Source organism: Athene noctua, chromosome 1 (genome assembly GCF_965140245.1).
Source record: "Athene noctua chromosome 1, bAthNoc1.hap1.1, whole genome shotgun sequence".
NCBI lineage: Eukaryota > Metazoa > Chordata > Aves > Strigiformes > Strigidae > Athene > Athene noctua.
In genome coordinates, this window is record NC_134037.1 from 191,431,101 (window position 1) to 191,454,116 (window position 23,016).

General features: G+C 37.5%; 1 protein-coding gene across 1 annotated transcript in view; it reads right to left on the minus strand.

Moving 5' to 3' along the window:
- Positions 1-2,225: 2,225 nt before the first annotated feature.
- The window catches only part of GABRG3 (gamma-aminobutyric acid type A receptor subunit gamma3), a 326,293-nt gene continuing 305,502 nt past the window's right edge, over positions 2,226-23,016 (minus strand). The window contains exons 7-10 of the mRNA XM_074930235.1: positions 17,030-17,182; positions 7,650-7,846; positions 6,155-6,184; positions 2,226-2,504 (exon numbers count right to left, since the gene is read on the minus strand). Of these exons, the coding sequence (XP_074786336.1) occupies positions 2,226-2,504; positions 6,155-6,184; positions 7,650-7,846; positions 17,030-17,182 (659 nt within the window). The remainder of the gene's footprint in view (positions 2,505-6,154; positions 6,185-7,649; positions 7,847-17,029; positions 17,183-23,016) is intronic.

Here is a 23,016-nt window from a genome sequence, read left to right on the forward strand (position 1 = left end):
TCCAGCCTCTAAAGGATAACTGTTTCCATTATTTTATTTATGCTTGAAATATTTCTAGTATTCTTGCAAAATATGGCTGAAGGTGACTAATTTATAATTAGAGACCAGGATATTCAACTTCAATTCAATCACCTTCTTCCACTGAAAATATAACTTATCCATAAATAAAATCCATTCTTCCAAGTGCAGGACACAGAAGTTTACAGAGTAATAGATTTTACAGAGTAATTTGCACTGAGAGTTAGTAAAAACTTCAATATGTATTTTGAAATCAGATAATTATAATTGGTTTAGAAAACACCAGACTGGGCAGATTTTGTTAAAAATAAGGTTTTGATGCTGCCACAAAACATTTCTTCTCTGTGCTTCTAATCTGAATTTTGTCAGTCCTTAGAGAAGTGATTCCTCTCCCCCACCTAAACCCAGCTTTCTCTCCCTGATATTTTAGACAAGTGAAAACCAAAAGAAAGTATTTTGAATAACTACAGTTAACTGTTGTATTATTAGTAATTTTTTTCAATTAGAAACTCACTGGAAGCACAGAGCAACAGCAATGACAGACAGTGATGTCTGAAAGAACATGACAGCGTATTTTTTTCCTTTAGAATTATCATTGCATTAGTTCTTGCTTGTTTGCAAGATTTTCCTTCTGAGGAGAAAAGGAACCGCTCTTCTATCACATCTGCTACTCATTTTTTATCAAGTACTGTGTGGAAGAGACACAGATTTCTTGAGATGATAAAAAAATTATCAGGTCCTCCAGAAGAGAAAAAAAAAAAAGTAGAATTTTGGTTTTATGTATGTTTTAACTTCAAGCATTTGTAACCATTTGTTATCCAAAGGGTAGTGAAAACCTATTGCTATTTAGTTTTGAATCTGTTTTGTTTGCTTAACAACAGTTATTGAGACAGTCTGTAAAAGACGAAATCTAGTTTAACACTAAAACTAGTTTTGAAAAAATGGGTACTTTAAGAATTTAATTGTCAAAAGCTTGAAAAATACAAAATAGCTTTTTAGGGTAAAATATAGTTGGCAGTTTAGGAACAAAATTAAAAAACCCTTTTTCTACTTGTGACAACTATTCCATGTTAATCCAAGTGTGACAACTGAATTCCCATAATGCATTATTCAAGTCAAAAGTGTTCAGTCTTGAGCTCAGACCCAGAGAACAACTGCTGTAAGGGCTGCAATATTTATCTTTACAGAAGGAATAAAAAATGTCCTTTGGCACATGTGTATTTCAATTTTGTAAAATAATTTTGAGAGAAAAAATAAGAATGAATGAGAGCAATTTTTAGTAAATTGCAATCTGAAGAAAGTAACATTTTCCTAGTGCTATTATATAGTGATTTTTACTCATGGCCTATCAGCTATGATCTGCTACAATGACACAAACAAGCAGGATTCTTGTCCTGCTTCAAGTACTTTAGAAATCAGTGACCATCCTGTGTTTAACCAGTCATAAAAAAGACAGTTAAAAGCTTGAAAAACTGTAGAAGTTATGTCTACAGATGCCTCAGAGATAGGCGAGTCTTTTATTTATATCAAAATAATAGCTTTCTTATAACTCTGCCTTTTCACACTAAGTTAAAACCAATATGTGTAGGTAAGTGGCTAATTCCATGAATGCCAGATTTTTGCAGAAAATAACGCCCATGTTTTGATCCCACCAGTGACATTTTACTGTATTTTGGTGGTTTCTCTATAGCAAGAACACCAAAGAAATATTTCCCCAAACCTATGGGACATATCTTAAGCAATTTTAAATATGAATGAGTGGTTTCATGAGCTTTGGCTTATTTGCCAGTGCCACTGTATGTTGCTCTGAGCCTCAGGGATATGGCAGGATTTTGAAGAAAGTATGGGAATGAAAAACAAAACCGACATATTTAACCTTTGCCTGAATTGTGTATAGCTTCTATGCCAAGGGAGAATAGTAGAGATTCTAATATACAATATTCATAAACATTGCTTACACTACAAATTCAGCTGAATTTTGTAAGAATCTTTTCCTTAAAATGAATAGCAGTAAGGAGATAATTCTTCCATGTTTTTCTTTTTCAGGCAATTACATGTTCAAATTCTTCATCAGGCTCTGTGATGTTGAAGGTTAATGTAGCCTTTTTAATTTGAGATGAAACTGACCGTGACCTTCACTTTTTCTGCACTTTCACCATCCCTCCGAAGTGTGAAAACACAGCAGTCTTCACCACTACAGGCAACATTTAAAGATAGAGGTATCCAACCCAGTAGACCAGGTTAAACAGCAGGAAGGATGTAGGAAAAAAGACTCTAGAGTAAGAGTCCAGCTCTAAGATGTCTATGTGAATCCGTCCTCTCCTCCATGAGCCTGATTTACACTCTTCATAGCAACAGAAAAAGCTCTGGCAGTCTTTCCCATCCAGACATTCATAGACGCACGCATCTTCAAATTCTTGCCAATACATGGCATTGTTCAATGTGATGACTGTAGTTGGTGGTCTCATATCAAGTACAGAATAATTCTGAGGAAAGAAAAAGAAACCAACAGTTTGACAAGCTTCCATTGATGATGCAGATCACAATTAATAATCATGGGGAAATGATCACAAGAGCTGAGAATGAGATGTTGATATTACAGGAATTCTAGATTTAGGGAATGTCTTTTTTTCCCTCAAAAGATGCCTTCTCAAATGAGTTTCCATAGACACATTGTGGAGTGGCAGGTTAAATAATTCTAGGTGTATTTTCTACTTGGGTAACTCAAGCATGCATTTTCTAGTAATCAGTTTTTCACACTTACAAGTCCACTTGCCTGTCAGAATATTATTTTCAAGTTGCTTTAAACACTTGCAGCTACTATATTTAAGAATGGATTCTGAAAAATGAGGATGATGTTCCACCTCCCCCTGTAATTACACGATGACTTCCACTTAATATAGCTGCATTCACTGCCTCTTAACTTTACCATGACTTATAAAAACAGATATGGTCAGCAACAGATAGTGATGATTTCAGTACAAGATTTCAAAATGTCATTCCCCTTAGTGCTTATCACCCTAACCATGCTCAGAAATAGGACACTTGCGTATCATGCACCCTCACATTTCTGCTCACGTCTACAAATCTCTCCTTCTTCAATGTACTCCCTATTTACACTTTGTCAGCTTTTCTGTCACACCATTTCCTTTTCATGAAAGGTGCTTTCTCACAATAGTCTCCTCTCTCATCATGCTACTCATTCGATCCTCATAAATGTCACCTCCTCTGCTGGCATCACTAGGAAAGGTCCCGTCAACTTTGCCACCTTTCTGCGCCCCACTGACAGAGCAGACTCCTGCTCTGTCAGTGGGGTTTCCTCCACCTCAGGAGAATCCTTTGGTTTGGCACACAATAATATTACCATGAGCTAAGAACCTGATGTGGCATCCCTCTGCTTAGATGTTGGCATCTCCAGCATAGATAACTACATCTGAACAACTGCCCTATGGTATCCAGCCAATTACTTCTAGGACACAATTCATCTCATCATAAGTAAATGGCTAAAATCTCTCAGGTGTGTTGTGTTGTGTATTGTAAACAGATTGCAGTTTAGAAGCAGATTGTTGCAAATCTATTTGTTGCGAATAACATTATCTCAGAGATTAGATGATGGAAATTACATCCTCATGGTCTTCTCTCTCATTTGTAAAGTTTCAAGTGTCCAGTTTCAGAGATTTTTGGTGTGCTGCCACATGGAAAAGGTCTAAGATTATTGTACAAGCAATAAGTTTTTTACTTTAGCACTTTGGAGAGAAAAAAGCTATGGCTAAAGTATACACGGAATTCTGCAACACCACTGTATTAAATATTTTTCGTTTTTTGCAGGTCTTTGAAAATTTCCTAGTCAGGGACTGAAATCTTCTACGACTGCCTACACTATTTATGTTAAAATGAAAAAAGGCTAAGTTACATCTCTCTGGAAGATTTTTGGTAAGTGAGGATAAGTGCATGCCCTGGTTCTGCAAAGGAAATTTTCTCATCTATCAATAGCCTGGGTTTTTTTGTTGCTGTTTTGTTGTATCAACTATTTGCTCAGGACAGAAACAATAAAATAAATGCCCTGATAATACAGAGAGATTAATCTGGTTGATTTAATCTCTGTCAGCTAGGAGGGTCCTGAAGTGACTAGATACTAGGTGAAAGTGGAGGATATCCACTGTGTTCTGTGTATCCTGCTGAGCTGGGGTTGCGAGGAGAGGAGTGCATGCACAGTGGGCACCAAGCCAGTACCTCCTGAGAGGACTGGCAAGGCAAGGCACTTCTCAGACACTTCTTAGACAAGGCAGTTCAGCTGCAGGGTTAAACACACAAATTATTTCAGACAAGGTATAAGTGTGTTCTCTAGGAGGAAAAACAAGGAGTGGGATTGCCTGATTGTGGATTTACTAAAATTGATAAATGTAACCTTTTAGGTGGCATCACTACAAGTCTGGAAAAGAAGCCAGAGACACTGCTTATTTTATGCAGTTTATGATAAAATTCCAACATAGATGTTGTTTATGTATTGAACAAAGCCCTGCATAACATCTATTTTCTAGTGAAAAAAGGCAAGGGAAAGGGAAAGGGAAAGGGAAAGAGAAAAAGGGGAAGGGGAAGGGGAAGGGGAAGGGGAAGGGGAAGGGGAAGGGGAAGGGGTGGGGAGGTCAGGGAAGGAAAGGAAAGGAAAGGAAAGGAAAGGAAAGGAAAGGAAAGGAAAGGAAAGGAAAGGAAAGGAAAGGAAAGGAAAGGAAAGGAAAGGAAAGGAAAGGAAAGGAAAGGAAAGGAAAGGAAAGGAAAGGGAAAAGAAAAGAAAAGAAAAGAAAAGAAAAGAAAAGAAAAGAAAAGAAAAGAAAAGAAAAGAAAAGAAAAGAAAAGAAAAGAAAAGAAAAGAAAAGAAAAGAAAAGAAAAGAAAAGAAAAGAAAAGAAAAGAAAAGAAAAGAAAAGAAAAGAAAAGAAAAGAAAAGAAAAGAAAAGAGGAAAGGAAAAGAAAAGAAAAGAAAAGAAAAGAAAAGAAAAGAAAAGAAAAGAAAAGAAAAGAAAAGAAAAGAGAGTAAAAAAAATGAAAAGGCTGACAATATTTTCCAAGATGACTAAGTGTTCAACCCTATTGTCATTTTAATTGTGTGTCTTTTACCTTTATATTTTAACTGGGAAAAAAAAAGTGCTGCTACCCATTCAGTGTGCCTTATTAACTTAATCTTTCAGAAAAGTCTGTCCAAGGAGTGACAGCAGTAGCGAGTATATAAATGCAAGGCTTTCTGTAAACTATTTATCGACAATGAACAGACAATGCTATATGACCTCTTTAAACACATCAGAAAAGTAATATAAAACAAAAAAAAAGTGTGCAACATTGTTTGTAAAAGATAAGCTAGTTACATGGAGCTAGCTATTGTAAAGGCTACACTTCAGCATATCCAAACCAAAAAATGCAAAAGCAGTGCTTTAGTTCTGTCCCTGTTCTTATCTGGATCTGATAGCTGGGAAGAAGCCCATCCAGCCCCTTGATTTACTTGCCCTCTGTATGCTTATATATAGTGTAGTATGCATTACAGTTTCAGATTTCATACAACTTAGAGACACAATTTTGTGCTGAGTTTCAACTTTAATATCACTATATACATATAAATTGTTATCTAGAGGTTTGGGGAATAGAATTTATTCCATTTGTGGATATAGTAAAACTGTCAAACTTGTATGCCTAAATTATTTAAAAATCCACCTAAAAGCTTTCTATAGATTTTATGGATATGCATACATGAATTATTTTCTATGAAACACAGTTAAAATTCCATATAAGTTTATGAATTAACTTGTGCTTATTACTTTTTTACAAAATGTAATGAGATACTGCGATATTCTATAAAGCAGACACACAAGATTTCTGAGTTAAAAATAACACACAATATTCTGCACTTGACCCTTCTCCCTCCCAAATAATTTGATAAGTCCTTATAGAAAGAGGCAGTTATGTTCCTCTGCCACAGCCAAAAACCCCTGACCTTTTAACAAAAAAGGAAAACAATATTTATAATAGTAAAGTCAGGGTAAAGCATAACATAGAGTTACAGCTTTCTTGGGAATTATTGCAAGTAAATATCAACCATACATTCACGCGTCCATTGCTCTCACTGAATAAAATAGTTTACTTACCATCACATGACCAAAACTGACATCAGGTAGCTTAAATAAAGATTAAAAAAGAATTATTTAGAGGAAAACATACTTATTGCTTCATATGCATCTAATGTTCAATAGCATTCCTTAAACCAAGCCTTTAAATGTGTTTGTCCATAAAACACTTCATGCTGAGTATTCTACATATTCAGCATGATACTCTGTACACTTTAAAACCGCATGAAACCTCAGCATAATGCTCATCTAGTTTCCATCTACTTTAAATCTTTATTCTACACTACCTTTATTTATTTAACAAACAATAGCTAAGTGAACATTTGTTCTTATGTTAATTTAAATCTCATCAATGTTACATGCTTTCACATGTCTGGAGATACATCCTACTCACAAAGATACTCATGACTTTTTTAGTCAGTCTTTGATAGCAATTTTAGTTTGATCATTAACAAGTTCATTTTGATTGTCTCATACTTTTGCCTTTTGTGTGCAATGCGTTTTTATAAGAAGCTATTAGAGGTTTAATGGAGTTTTCATTAAGTCTATAGCTTTCTAGGCTTTCTCTAATTTCATATTAGTTTCAGCTTTTCCTTCATTAGTTCTTCATTCAATAATTTTCTATAGCTCTTAATTCAATCCCTTTTTATCTTGTGACCTATTATTCCCTGAATTTAGCCTTCTCTCTCTTCAATTTCCTCCTTCACATTTTTCCTGTTTGGCTTTATATTTCTGATTTCAAATGTCCTTATTTCCTCCATTATGCAAAATGGCATCCAACAACTCCAATTACTGATCTCAAACATAAGATTTTCCACTAATCTTGAATGGACAACCCACTTCCCCTTCCCTATGTTTACAATGAGATTTTTTCTCCATTGTACTGCCCCCTTTTATTTTTGTAGTCAATTATGAAGTACACCAGGGAATTCTTCCTGCATGTTTGTTTTAATTGATTCTAAATCAACAGCTTGTGTGTGTGTGTGTGTGTGTGTTAGTCTTGGAAGTGTCTTTTTGGCTAAAAATGAAGCCATGTATAAAACCTTTGTAAGTCATCTCCTCCATTTTTAGGAACAAGGCCCTCCGTTCATCAGGCTAAAAACAAGTGCTGGTTCCCAGTGGAGACATTGAAATCCCATCCGTAAAGTTAATAAATATTTCTAGATCTGTTAATCCATGAAGTAGCAGATGCATTTCAATATCTATTGATGTGCATATATTTGTATAACAAGCTATTCAATCTGTTTTAGTGGGAGCACTTTTTGACTACCAGCACAGTAATGGGAGGACAAAAGATGCGGAGGCAGCTTTGCTGCCTCATGATCAGTAGACTGCTTCTGTTAGGAACAGACCTCACTTAACAGGCACATAACTATTTTCCATCAACTTTCAGGGCAGATCACACCACATACTCAGAAGAGCAGAGTATCATGGGATTACAGGCTGTCATTGGATGATTCTCTGGTCTCTGAACCATGAACATGCTAGAAAAGAAATTTAAATGATCCCATCTTACCGACTTTTTTTTCTTAGTACAGTTTGGTTTCCTGCAACTTGAGTAGTAGTTGAGGGTTGCATACTCCATCAGAGCAGCAAAGACAAATAGAAAGCATACAGTCACAAACAAATCCATAGCGGTGACATAGGAGACACGGGGTAATGACTTTCTTGCAATAGTACTCAAAGTTGTCATGGTCAATACTGTGGTGATGCCTGCAGAGAGAAACTTAATTTAATTGTATGCAACATCATTTCTCCATGTCACAGAAGAATCTTTGGAAACAAACGTACAAAACAGGAATCCAAAGTGTACCCAAATAATTTATTGATTTCATTTGGTAGTATAAAAAAATAATGAAAAATAACATCAGTAGAGCCAGTGGTATTCTGTAAACAAAGATTTCCTCAGCTGTTTTTATTCATCTTTGCAAAAAGTGACATCCCCATGCTTCTTAATATGCTTTTCCTCATCTTTTTCTTTTTCTGGTCCCAGTTAGGTTCGAGGTGGTGAAGGAGATAATGAATAAATTTTTGAAGAAAAGCATAAAGCAGAAAAGATACTAAACCCAGAAAAAATAAAAAATAAGAAACCTAGAAACAATGACGGAACATGGTCTTTTTCACAGCAGTACTGCTCTCATGAAAAATCTTGTGCTCATAAAAGAAAAAGGGGGTGTGGAAGAAAAGAAAAAAAAAAAAAAGAAATTTTGTTGAAGTGTTCTGACCATGGATTTTAAAAATGTTTTCACACCACTGCTTCCTTGGGTGTCCTCCACTGCTATTTTCTTTCCGAGTAAAGGAAAACAGACTGTTATACAAATTTTGGATGTAACTTTAATGGAAATAGCCTTTTTAATTCATACAAAGCACCACATCTTAGATTGATTCAGTTATAATGGTTTTAATGGGAAATACTTAGTGTGAAATATCTTGAAAAAATAAAACAAGCCCTAGAATGAAATCTATGGGGTGTCAGTTACTTGGCTTCTGGTAATTCATATAATGTCTCTTCATTCCTAAGAATCTTTTCATTCCCACTTTGGACTAATGTTTTTTATCATTCTTTATGAACTGCCAGCTTTCTGATAGAAAAAAAAACCCCAAAACTCCTCGATGGATTAGGAAGAAAAATAAAGCTCTCACTCAGATAAGTCTCAAGAGACAACCTGCTCTAAAACCAACATAACCATAAGGTAATATTTCTTTTTATAGTTAAAATGATATCTTGCAATGGTACACAATGTTTGAAATAGCAGGGGATGTCTGAAATTACGCCTTATAGTAAAATTACTTCCCACAAACAGCACTCTGGAGAGAAAGATGTATCTGTGGATTGCTTCTGACTATTTTCTGTTTATGAAGGAATGCCCACCTATGATTTGTAGCTTTTGCTAGAAACTGCAGTGATTCACAGGAATAACCCTCCCCATTCAAACCATCAGAAACTTCCTGGAAGAGACAGAAAGCCTGGGCCTTAAACTTCTTCTATGATAAATAATAACTAATTGTATTCCTTAAATATCCACTACCCAGAAACAAACAAACAAACAAGTTGCTGAAAAAAAACCACAAACAAATAATCAAGATTAAAGCAATGCTGATAGGAAGTGTGAAATGTGGACTCTGTGCGTACCTTGGACATCTAGGGGCTATTGGGAAAATAATTCCGTTTCCTGTCATCTGTGCCATCTCCCAGTATAAGCACATGTGGCTGCCATGATCCAGCAACCTCTCCAGACTGAATATCAGTTCTGTAGCTAGCTGATGCTTTGAAAAAGTTCTAGAGGCAGAGCCCATGCTTACTGATTCATAACAGTAGTCAACTGCAAAGATATCCAGATTCAAAAGGTGTTGACTCGCTAGCCTTGATTTGGCCCTTGCTAACTATAGGTTAATTAGTCTTTTTGTATGACCCTGACTCAGGCCATGGGAGATGTAAACTTCAGAAGAGCTACATACAGACTATGACATACTCTACAATATGAAGTTAAGTTCTTTAACACTTTCTAACCCACACATAAATTTCTAATACAAATCTGTCCTTTTCAGAGCCACATGTACTTGTATCTGTGCTCAGGTATTTTGCTATCTTTAAATAATTCCTCAAAAGTTATAGTGTTCTTCCAGCACAATATAAAGTGACCTTTTTACCTGAACTCAAGGGAAAGATTTGTTTTCCACTCATCCTGTTATAAAATCTCAGATTACTTTAGGACACTTTTTAATTAAAATGCTAAAAATAAATGAAAGGAAAAAAAAATCTTGCTGTGTTCAAAAAATTTTCTTAGCAAAGGTCTGCAATGTTTCTACTGAATGCTTTATTGACTATGTAATATTTTTCTTCTGTTTTTACTAAAATTGAAGTATAACTTTGTATTATTTGTGACAAGAAGATTTGTGCAGGTATCTGTAATGATGACCAGCTTCCAAAGTGACTATGAAGAGAAAGGCAGACAAGTGAAAGAAAAATTACCATTAGTCTCTGTGCTGAAGTATAGAAGTCCTCAGCTCAACCTGAGTCTTATATCCATAACTTAAGTCTGAATCGCAGAATCACAGAATCATCTAGCTTGGAAAAGACCTTGAAGATCATCCAGTCCAACCATAAACCTCACAGTGACCGTTCTCAAATATACTGTATCCTTCAGCGCTATGTCAACCCGACTCTTAAACACCTCCAGGGATGGGGACTCCACCACCTCCCTGGGCAGCCCATTCCAACGCCTAACAACCTGTTCTGTAAAGAAACGCTTCCTAATATCCAGTCTAAACCTTCCCTGGCACAACTTGAGGCTGTTCCCTCTTGTCCTATCACTTGTTACTTGTTTGAAGAGACTCATCCCCAGCTCTCTGCAACCTCCTTTCAGGGAGCTGTAGAGGGCGATGAGGTCTCCCCTCAGCCTCCTCTTCTCCAGACTAAACACCCCCAGTTCCCTCAGCCGCTCCTCCTACGACCTGTGCTCCAGACCCTGCACCAGCTTCGTTGCCCTTCTCTGGACACGCTCGAGTCATTCAATGTCCTTTTTGTAGTGAGGGTCCAAAACTGAACACAGGAATCGAGGTGCAGCCTCACCAGTGCCGAGTACAGGGGTAAGATCCCTTCCCTGTCCCTGCTGTCCACGCTATTGCTGACACAAGCCAGGATGCCATTGGCCTTCTTGGCCCCCTGGGCACACTGCTGGCTCCTGTTCAGCCGGCTGTCAATCAACACCCCCAGGTCCCTCTCTGACTGGCAGCTCTCCAGCCACTCCTCCCCAAGCCTGTAGCGCTGCTGGGGGTTGTTGTGGCCCAAGGGCAGCCCCCGGCATTTGGCCTTATAGAAAGATTAAAGAGAAAGAAGGTGCACCAGATGATATGTTTTTGTATTCCTATACATTTACAGGTTGGAATATATATATATATGCATATATGAATAAAATGCAGAACCCATTATTTCCAAAGAGAATATCTAGATTCCATACCCTTAGCTCATTTTATCTCTCATGCTAAGAAAATTCAGCTTGTTGAGTGGTTTCAAATGCAATAAACCTTGCCAGATGAAATTGTTAAGTCTCTCACTTTGGGGAGGCCCGTATGGCAAAGTGAGCTTTGCATCTGTTATTGAAATTCACAGTGCTCATGAACTATTTCAACAGAATTTTAATATCAGCCAAGGACAGCTTTGAAGTTACTTGGCTTCAAAATTTTCAGGTAGACAAGTGTAAGTGGGAACTTACAATTTTGTGTATAAATACGATTTTGTGGTGTTTATATTCTCTGAGCAAGTTCCATACCAAAGATGCTATTTGATAAATCAAAAAGGACTGTCTTGGAGATAAAATGTTGCAGGAGTACATACTACATGAGAACACTTTAACCTTTAGATCATTGGCCTAAACAGTTATTTATAATTATTACTGTTTGAAAGATGCTTAATGAAACAGCAATGCAAAGTGAGGTAGCAGGAGGTTCAGAGTTAGAAACTCTGTGATCAGCAAGACTAATTTTTTCTTATTTTTCTAAGGGTATTTTAGAGGAAAGGTGTGCTGCTTCTACCCATGTTACCATTTGTTTGTAAAATTAATTCCCTCACTCTTCTGGTTTGGTACCTGCTTAGACATCTTGCTTGGGTTTATAGTTAATAAGCTTAAGATAGAATGGAAAGGAAAGCAATGTTCATTTTTTATTAAACATCATCTGTAACTTCTTTTACATCAACACATTGCTGGCCTTGATACCCACTGTAATTTTTTTAACTGCAGTTTGAAGTTGCTCTTTAGTAACTGCCTAGTCCTATTACATATTATACCCATTTTGAACAGTAGGGGAAAAATGGGATGAAAGCTTCAGTTTAACTTAATTCCCTTCATCTTCAAGGAAAACAACCTGTCCTTTTCCAGATCATAACTTCTCTTCAGAGACTTGCTGGTGCTCTTGACTGTGAACACTGGGAGAAGATAATTTTGATTACTAGAGACAAGAAGAAATAGCGGAGAGTCATTTTTTTTTCTATTTGAATGGAGGGCAGAATAACCTGGGATCACAAAACACAGTTCTCATCCAACATTCAAATTCTATTTCCAGTTTCTGACTGACTCTTCAGCTGGCCTGGAGCGAGTCCTGTTGACACTCTGGGCCTCAGCCCCTCAAATTGCATGTGAAGAGGGGACTGTGATGCCAAGCTTTTAAAGAGCACTTTGATGCCTCTGGACAGTGCTGATGAAAGGATACTTATGGTCCCATTTTTTCCCTCACAGCCAAATACCCTGATACATTTACTTTTTCCATCACAGAAATAGCTTATTACTTAGCATTATTCAGAAAGGGGTAAAACCTGTCATTCATGTAACTGTGAGTAGTTGCCAATAGCTTAGGATATTACTCATTAATTTCAGAGAGAGAAATATTTCCCTGATGCTAGCCCTTTACATTAATGCAGCTATACTGGGAGCAGGTTTGGTGCACAGAGTCTGAAATTCATTTCAACTAATTAGCAGAAAAATATCAGCAATTTGCCTTTGGCCACTACCCAAATGTGGATGCGTGTGGTTGCTCAGACAAATTTATAAGCTGCTTTGTACAAGCAGTCCTATGGTAAACTTGGAATATCTTCTTATTGCATCCCAAGAGTTTAAAGGCCATTGCCAATTTGGGAGGAACAGGACTCTGCACAAAAAGAGGTGACCCATGTATATTATTTGCTTGTAATTTTACTTTGTTTATAAAAAAGTTATATTTTAGCCCGGTAATTTAACTCTTCATCAGAGTTTTAGGAGTTAGTCATGACAGCCATTGAATACAGCTTTGGAACATCTCATTTTCATGTTCTTCAAATTCATTATTTCTTGTCTGAAGTTCCTGCTGGCTGAGGGGATGAGGCAGGGAGAGTCACACTGTTGTGACTAGTGATCTAACCTACTTCCATGTCTAATTAATTGGAAAAAAGCTGTGTGGTGTGGGGAACTGTCTCAGGGACAGGGTATGAAGCCTGCTTACGGAAAATTAGTAATGCAAACTGTTAGATGCCTTTTCTCCCTTTTCCGTTATGCATTAAGGAGGATAACACAAAGAGATGCTGTGTGACTCTGCGCATACACAGAGCACCAGACTCCTGTTTAAAAAGATGGAGCATGGTCAATCTTTCCTTATCTACACTGAGTCACCAGTTAAGAAGAAAGTATGCGAAAAGGCCTATTGTTCAGTTTTCTGTCCATCAGAGGCAAGTCTATACAGCCAGGAACAGAGAGCTGTACAGATGCTCTCTCCTCACCTTTGTATAGTCTTTGTGCTGTCCTGGAAGTAGAGGGGGTCACAACATAACAGTAAGTCTTAGAAAACCACCATGTTGCTAGAGCCAGTGTAACAGCACTTTGACACTCACACAAAGGAAGTGAGGACTGAATATTCCTTTCTCAGAAAATAACCTCAGAAAACTGGACCCACATGATGCCACATGACTTACAATGGTCTGAAGTTCTATGATTGTTAATTTTACAAATTCTTGAAGAAAATCCAGCAGGTTATGGTCTTGTGCTGACCTCACACAGAATGGGGTTTAATACAGAATTAATCTGTAAAGTGTGAACCAGTTTTGGATGCTTGCAATTCTCTTATAACAGGCTCTCTGAAACTTTTCTTTCTACTAATCCTGTTCCAAAGCTCCATGTCACTGAGCTCCTCTTGGTTTGGAAGGATGTCCCTTGTCATTCAATAAGAATTACAGCTGATACATCTGCTACCCTACGACAGGTTTAACAGGCTCAAGCACTCCCTGCAGCCTGAGACCTGGACTGCTGCATATTTGCGTGGCAGCTCCATCTGGTTTGCCAAACTGGCTGCTTGTGGCTTGGGTGGGCACACAATTCACGAGGTAAAAAACTGTCTGGATGGCCGAGCCCAAAGGGTTGTGGTGAATGGAGTTAAATCCAGTTGGCAGCTGGTCATGAGTGGTGTCCCCCAGGGCTCGGTGTTGGGGCCACTCCTGTTTAACATCTTTATTGATGATCTACACGAGGGGATCGAGTGCACCCTCAGTCAGTTTGCAGATGACACCCAGTTGGGTGGGAGTGTTGATCTGCTCGAGGGTAGGGAGGCTCTGCAGAGAGACCTGGACAGGCTGGAGCCATGGGCTGAGGCCAACTGGAGGAGTTTCCATAAGGCCAAATGCCGGGGGCTGCCCTTGGGCCACAACAACCCCCAGCAGCGCTACAGGCTTGGGGAGGAGTGGCTGGAGAGCTGCCAGTCAGAGAGGGACCTGGGGGTGTTGATTGACAGCCGGCTGAACAGGAGCCAGCAGTGTGCCCAGGGGGCCAAGAAGGCCAATGGCATCCTGGCTTGTGTCAGCAATAGCGTGGACAGCAGGGACAGGGAAGGGATCTGACCCCTGTACTCGGCACTGGTGAGGCCGCACCTCGATTCCTGTGTTCAGTTTTGGGCCCCTCACTACAAAAAGGACATTGAATGACTCGAGCGTGTCCAGAGAAGGGCAACGAAGCTGGTGAAGGATCTGGAGCACAGGTCATACGGGGAGCAGCTGAGGGAACTGGGGGTGTTTAGTCTGGAGAAGAGGAGGCTGAGGGGAGACCTCATCGACCTCTACAGCTCCCTGAAAGGAGGTTGCAGAGATCTGGGGATGAGTCTCTTTAAGTAATAAGCGATAGGACAAGAGGTAACGGTCTCAAGTTGCACCAGGGAAGGTTTAGACTAGATATTAGGAAGCATTTCTTTACAGAACAGGTTGTTAGGCATTGGAATTTGCTGCCCAGGGAGGTTGGTGGATTCCCCATCCCTAGAGGTGTTTAAGACTCGGGTTGACATAGCACGTAGGGATATGGTGGAGTTGGGAACGGTCACTGTGAAGTTGGACTGGATGATCTTCAAGGTGTTTTCCAACCTTGATGATTCTGTGAACCTCCTCCTAGGAAAATGCCTAAGGATTGATAGCAGAAATATCTGGCATATAGTTTCATTGCTTAACGCAAGCTGTGGCCATTGAGGCAGTTACACTTACAGGATATTTTTGGTAACATATTTCTTCTATTATTCAGCTGAAAGTTGCTAAGCTGTTGAAGCATTAGAAGTTTTGGGAGGAGGAATGTTTGCAACCCCGGGCTTAGCACACCTTGAATAGATGACTGCATTTTTTTTTGCATCAGTGAAGGACTTAGAAAGTGGGATCAGACTTCTGGACAAGTTCAAGAGACTTAGCAGCTAAAATCTCATTCAGGGTGAATGGACTTAAATTCTTGTTAGCTTTTCTTTTCTTTTCTTTTCTTTTCTTTTCTTTTCTTTTCTTTTCTTTTCTTTTCTTTTCTTTTCTTTTCTTTTCTTTTCTTTTCTTTTCTTTTCTTTTCTTTTCTTTTCTTTTCTTTTCTTTTCTTTTCTTTTCTTTTCTTTTCTTTTCTTTTCTTTTCTTTTCTTTTCTTTTCTTTTCTTTTCTTTTCTTTTCTTTTCTTCTCTTTTCTTCTCTTTTCTTCTCTTTTCTTTTCTTCTCTTTTCTTTTTTTTCCCCTTCAGGGCCTTTGAGGGGTTTATGCTAGAAACCATAGCACCCTAAATACTGGTGAATGCTCAGATTTATTAGTGCAGGATAGAGCCAGACTGAAACAGGAGAAGTCATTCTGAACAACTGTATAAAGGCTGTGTAGTCATACAAGGTGTCTTCCTCCTGAGAACAAGTAAAGGACCTGTACATAGTGTTTGAAAGACAGCTAACAGAAATGGATTCACATATAAGTAAACTCCATTTCTGGTAAACGCTTAGTTACTTGGATGAAAAAAGATGAGTACTGATGACTCTTGATCATCTGTTTAGGGGAGTGGGAAACAGAGGTGGTTGGTACAAATGGATTCTCCTCTACTGTGGTTGCACACAACAGCACTGAAGAACACCATGCCTTCTGTGGGCTGCCTTCTCGTGTCCTCTAAGGAAGTGCAGCCCTTTCACAGACCTTGTCCTTCAATCTTTCCTTGTAGCAGTATTGCCCTCTCAAACCTAGGGACTCAGCTGCTCCTAAAAATTCTTCATGTCTGATTTCAGTCCAAAAAGTTAGGTCACTTTTTAATAATTTGCTCTTTAGAACTGAAATAATTTAGAGACTCCAGATGTTTAACTGGAGATGGTAAACTCCAGCAGGAGGAAGCAATGAATAGCTGGGAATGGTAACCTCTACATTTGAAAATAGACATGTAAACCTTGACATAGCCTCCCCTTTTTCCTATAGTGGTAGATTTCTGAACTGGTTAGTATTGGCAGCCCCAGCAACCACAATCTGAGTAAAATGTTGGTTTTCCTTCAGTTCTGACATACACCTATAATTCACTGTTATATAGCCCTATGACCTTGATGCTGGCAAAACCTGCAGGTTTTCCTATAGACATAAGAAGAAACGGTCAACATTTCTAACCGTATCCTAAAGCACAGTGTCAAAATGCACACACTGGTCCTGACATAAATGAACTGCAACATAAATCTCTGCAATGTATGAAAAATATCTATACAATGTAGTGTGAAGCTTAACTTCAAGCACACAAGCTAAAACACTTTGCATGCATCAATATTATTATATCCCACAGTTTTCTGCATATATGACATAATGCCCCATGGGGGAGAGTTTCAGAAGTGAAGAAAGACAGAAGTGCAATTAATTTATTCTTCAAAAATGTCACTGAAATATCATAGTGAGAAAAAGGAGACAGACATTAATTCTAGAATATTATGCAAAACAGGTAGCAGTGTCATTCCAAAGGGTCAGGGTAGTGTACATTTAATTAACCTGTTAAAGGCAGAAAAACAGAGGCTTCAGTGATAAGTAGATCTGGGTCTGCAAGATGCAGCAATAATCCAAAGCATATAGCTAGTGGTCTCTGAAATCAAGCTACACAAAGAGAGCAGAAAAGGGAATTATTGACAACTTACCTAATGCTGTTCTTGCTGGTGTGGCATCTTTTTTAATCCAAAAGGATACCCAGGAAAGAACAACTGTTAATATACAGGGAATGTATGTTTGAATAGTAAAGTATCCCATTCTTCTACTTAAGTCGAAGTATATAGTCATGACTACATAATCACCTGCAATAATAGCAGAGAAAATAAATTGACATTGTGGTGAGATACAGGCAGTGGTTCACTGACCTGCTAATTCTTTAAGCTTCATAAAACCACTGCATATGAAATATTCCTTAGTGTTTTGAGACCATCTGTGCGGTAATGCTCACATGAAATAGAATTTAAATAAATGTTTCCATTCTAATTTCCTTTACTTTTAGGTCTCTCTGGAAATGTTGATATGTTTGGACAGGCAGAGGCTCTCAGTAATCATTCTGGATGAATACATTTTTGAAAGGCATCTTGAATTTCCAGACTTGATATTTCTGAATTGCTCCATGGCCACAAACATGAAGCTACTATCATTCACAAGATCTGTAACCAAGCCTCTTTCTGCAGACTATATCTTCCTTGTCCTAATTTTAGTTCTGAGTGAATTCTGTTACCTTCTTTTGAGACATGAATCAGGCAGTAGGGGTCTTTATGGCAAGTGTAGTGTGCACAGGAGTATGTCTTTACATAAGAAGTCATTTATAGACACTAGAGCCTCAACGTTGTCGAGAGAGGTCAGACTGCATATTTTTAAAGCACTCATCTTTAAATATCAAGAGTCTCTTTTTGTCATCATTCCTCCATTTCAAAGCAGTTATGGTCACTTGTATCTGTAAACCTTCAGAAGGTCAGTTTGGATATAAAGTTTATTATTCTGCTGGATAGTAAAAATCATAAAAGCAAGAGCTCAGTAAGAAGGCTAGTTTCTCTCACATTATATGATTTTTTTCACAGTATCTCTTCTGCTAACCCTCGCGACTCCACAGGGGATAATAATCTGTCCCCCTCTCTCTACTCAGGAGAGGCTACTGACCTTATCACCTCTCTCCTTACTAACAGTTCCCATAGATTCATAGATGTTAACTATTCTTTTCTCTCAGACAGTCACAGTGATTAAGAGTAATGAAACTGAAGCGAGACCAATTTCTGTACATTTCTTGAAGTACGTTGCTTCCATTTGAGATGTGAAGAAGAGTTTATGTGCCTGAGAACTTTTATGGGTTTTTTTCTGACTATGTCAGACGACCTAATAAATCGTACCGCTTTTTGTCACAAATCTTGACTTTCTAAAATACGATATTTGCAGAAGGCATAATTTGCAGTAGGTAGGTAAGTCTGTCCTGTTACAGCAAACCAACAGAAGACTGAAGAAATTGGTAGCACAGAGCGATTAATTTCCCAAGGAATGTACATACAACTCACCCAAGTAGAGGCATAATGGATTCATTAGCTGAGATAAAGCTTAAACTTCTAGTAACAGAGAGCATATGCACAAATGCATTTAATACAATGGATACTTTGAGTATAGCTAAATATTACATAGAAAAGAAATTAATTCAGTAAGAATAACTTCCACTCAAAGAATCTCTGAAGGCTGCTGTAAAATGAGTAAATTAACATAAGCTACAAAGTCAAAGGTAAATAAAAATCTGAGGGTGGGATCTAGGGAGAGAAACATAGAACAATGAGTGAAAAGGAAAAGTTTCTGAGTTAAGTGTACCAGTTAGAGATAGATATATTTAGAAGAGGTTGATAAGCCTATGGATGCTTCCTTCATGTCTCTGTTAGATGAACATGTACATTTTCACCAGTGCAGTGCTAGTAAAAAGCATGTGACCCCAAGAAATTGGACAGTCATTTCAGAAGTCTTGTGTATTTGGCATTACGGGACAGAACTAGGATATTGAGTGGCTGCATTAATTTAGCCACTAACCTATTTTCTTGTCTGAGTTCCATACAAAAATTCTCACAATGAAGAAGGCAGACACAGTTGTACAGGCAGCAGCTGTGCATATGGATTTATATACTGTACCCTCTGTGCTGTACTCTAACTTACGGGAACACACTGACAGATAATATACCAAGAGACTGGAAGAACAATTTCGTTCAGTGGAATTACTGATGCGAAGTAGAAGAGGAGAATTTGCCCGTTCTCCATGCAGTTCGGAGCCAATGAATGGTGGTGACAATGCTTTGTGGGAGGAGGAAACTGCCACTGCTGAAATGCAGGCCCACAACTGAAAGCACCAATGTTGTGACTGCTGTCAAAGGCAAGCATGTTTCTGTACATGTACTGAATGCAAATGCTTTTTTTTTTTAACAACTACAATAAATTACAGTTTTCTACTAAATTACCACTTCAGTTCTTCTATCCTCAGCCAAGTCAACTTCCGTTTATATTCCTGATTCTTTGCATACAGAAGAGCCAGCATGTGTGTGCTATGGCTACTTTCCATGTTGCACTGCTCCAAACTGCATTATTATTATTATTATTATTATTATTATTATAGTCTAAATTACTCCTTCCAGAAGTAATTATTCTCTATCTATCTAAAAGCACTTTTCTGAAGCTTAAAGGAAAGTAGCCATGGTACTGAACTTCACTATACATGCAAAATAATTTGTACAAAGAAACTCTCCTCTCTTATAAAAGACATGACCTATAATTCATTCTGTACATCCTGCAGGCATGAGCAACCCAAAGGAGAGAAAATGCTTTCAAGAACTCTGCAGAGTGCCTCCTTTCTCTTTCTCCAGCCTTCAGAGCTGCACCTGCCATTACTGCCACTGCTGGAAGAGGAGCTGTGACTGATTGTGTGACAAAACCCTGCAATGCAGGCATAATAGGAAAAACTCCATCCAAACTGCATATCATTAAATCAGGGTACTTGATTTAAAAGTAATCACGTGGTGATTGCCTAGCAAGGGATCACTGGAATAGTTAATACCAAAAAATTTCACTTTGAAACCCAGAGAGGAATGTTGCTTTTTAACAGCTTAAGTTATTTCCCAGGAAGGCAAACTAACTTTTTAACTGAACCATCAGACCATCAATTCACTGAAATAATGAAAATTACCTTGAGGCAAAATAGTGCCCGACCAGTTTTCTATAATGAGAGCAAAAGATGGACCCTGAGGAAGCTAATCTGGAGTAATGGAAACAGTGAAGCAATGTTTTCTATGAAACCAAGATGACTGCTGTCTGTGACCCATAGGACTTTTATTAGCTTAAGTTTCTAGTTTGAAAATAGGACACTATTTAGAACAATAATGATTTTTAAAGGAATAACTGCTGTGGATTTTAATGAACAGTGATAAACTATAGCATATTTCCTTTGTCTTTTAAAAACTATGGGCATGGTTGACTGAACTGCCAGAATTTTGCCTATGTTGCACCAAGAACAACTCTCTTAAAGGTGAAATGTCTGAGCAGAATGCAATTGGTTATTTTATTTTAAGAAAATATTTTTTAAATATGAAATTATATACTGTAAATCATTTACTCAAACCATACTATACTATCTTATCACACATTTTCATTTATCCTCCCATTATACTCTGAGGTTAACAAGTACTACAATCCTGATTATTTTAGAAAAGTTTAAACAGAGAATGACTTTACAAAGACTGCAATGAGACTGCAATGCATATGCAGATCAATTTCAGCATGTGAGTGGTTACTCACATTCATATACAATTGTCCATCACTAGAACTGCAGAAAAATGAGGAGTGGCAGTTTATCCATGTTGTTATGAGAGTCTGCTTACAGGAAAAAGTCCTAGTCATTAGAATGAGAACTAACATGGTGTGTCATGACTATTTCTTTGTTGATCAGTAAGACCACAGAGAGTACACTGAGGCATCTTCCTTATTAACTTAATAAATCAAATTTACTGGATAGTGAGTAAACTATGTTTCTAATCTTGAGTGCTTTTTTTTTTTTTTTTTTAAATTTTATTTTTACTTGAAAGCCAAGAGAAGACCCTATTTAATCCTGCCATTCAGTCTTCCGTTTCCCCCAATCTGTTTTCTGATCTTTGCTTCTCAAAGTTCCATTTTTTTTCCCTGAACTAGGTTTGTCTGCTTTCTTAGTAAGCTGAAAATTTTCTACCAGTTTGGCCACTGCCTATCAGTCATCCAGGATGGTGTCCTTGCATCATAAACGCCTTCATTTACAATTCTTCCCTCTGATATGGGAACAGAAAATCTTTCTGTGTTCCCAAGATCTCTGGTTTTGAGTTCATAATTGCCTTTGGCATTATCAGGATGTGTGTGTGCATGTATGTACATGTACAGTATAGCCCAGATTTTACTTTCAGCACTTACATTCGTAAGACAAATTTTCCAGAAATGCATGCACACCATAAGTGCCAAATCATTGCTTAAGTTTCCCATTATCATGGACAAATTAGTATACCACTATACAGTGAAAAAGGAAACCTAACACCAAGAGCATTGTTTGTGCTTGTAGAAATCATGTTCAATTATAAGTATATGCATATTCATAAGCATATGTAATAAAAATCAAATATTGACAGATTAGAGTGTGAAAAGCAAAGACCAGATCCAAGGCAACAGGTCTTGCAAAGTCAAGTAAGACCAAGACTTTGTCCAAACTTATCAGAACCAAAAGATATTAAGTTGGGTTTGGTGGGGGTTTTTTTTGTGTGTAATAACAAGCAGAATCCAATATTAAGGAATATAATTTTTACTTGAAGCTATAATTTTTTTTCATCACCATAAAAAAATTTGCATGCATTCTGTTTGATCTTCCTTACACAGTGAACTCTCATTTTCTTTGATGCAAGCAGCATGTTTAAAACATTTTTGTAAGATGACATTTTGTTAAATGATAGATTGTCTGCTTTTAAAAGTTAATGACTATGTTTCCAGCATATAAAATTATTTCATCCTCTGATTCTGGCTTTCAGTATTGAATCTGGAAAACCAATGAATTTTTTCAAAGATCTAATTTATTTGTTTGTTTGTTGGTGTTTTTTTTTTCTTTCTCATAATTATTGACATACATGGGTTATATACTGGAACTTTTAATGAAGAACTGAAATTAAATGAATAAAAGACCCATTTTTTCGACATTTAAATTCATTGTGTCCCATAGTAATTTGAAACCTACTAGTCAATACTTCTTGTGCTCTAACCAATTCATTATGTGCCATACTGGCACTTTCAAAGACAGTTACTTTCGATTAAGCTATAATCATTTGACTGCCTGTAGCTCATGTCTTCTGTTAATTCTCTGGAGTGCTTTGAGTGTACTTGGGAGATGGATCAATGTCCATCAACACAATTGACCTCCACAATTAATTCTAAAAATACAGGCTTAGTAAAAAAAAAAAAACAAAACGAAAAAAACCCCAACCAAAAACAAACTAGTGTTTGGCAGCATGATCAAGAATGTTTTGTTTATTTGTGTACGTATGTGTTTATATACTTATTAAAGATGTCTTGCCAAATACACTTCTTCTTTCTTCCCAGTCCTGCTACTGTATATAACACTGTCCTCCAACAAAAGCTATGTGAAGTTATAGCATCTTATTCATCTATGCAGTATTAGGACCATCAGAATTGCTCTCAGGATGTCAGGCCTACTATCTTTAGGCATAATGACATTTTCATTTTCCAGCATGAAGTATCATTTCATATGTTCTTTCAAATGGGGGACTAATGAAAACAATGGAATTTTAATTTGGCTGTTGTAAGGTACAAGTAATATTGGAAAATCCTCCAAAATGTGCAGTTTCATCAAGTCACATAATGGGAATAAAAATGTGTAATACCATAAGCAAGACTTTGATCCATGATTACCAATCCAGTTTGATTTCTACCCTAACAGTAGAAAAGTTACCCATATAATCTCCATTTGCATTCATGCATCAATCTGAGAAAAAATCAATATACAAATATGTTGTATCATGTATGATCCATTACTCACTATTCCTAAACAATTTTTCTATTTACCATATGTAGGTTTTCTTTTGTTCTTGAAGAATAAAAGTGAGTAATA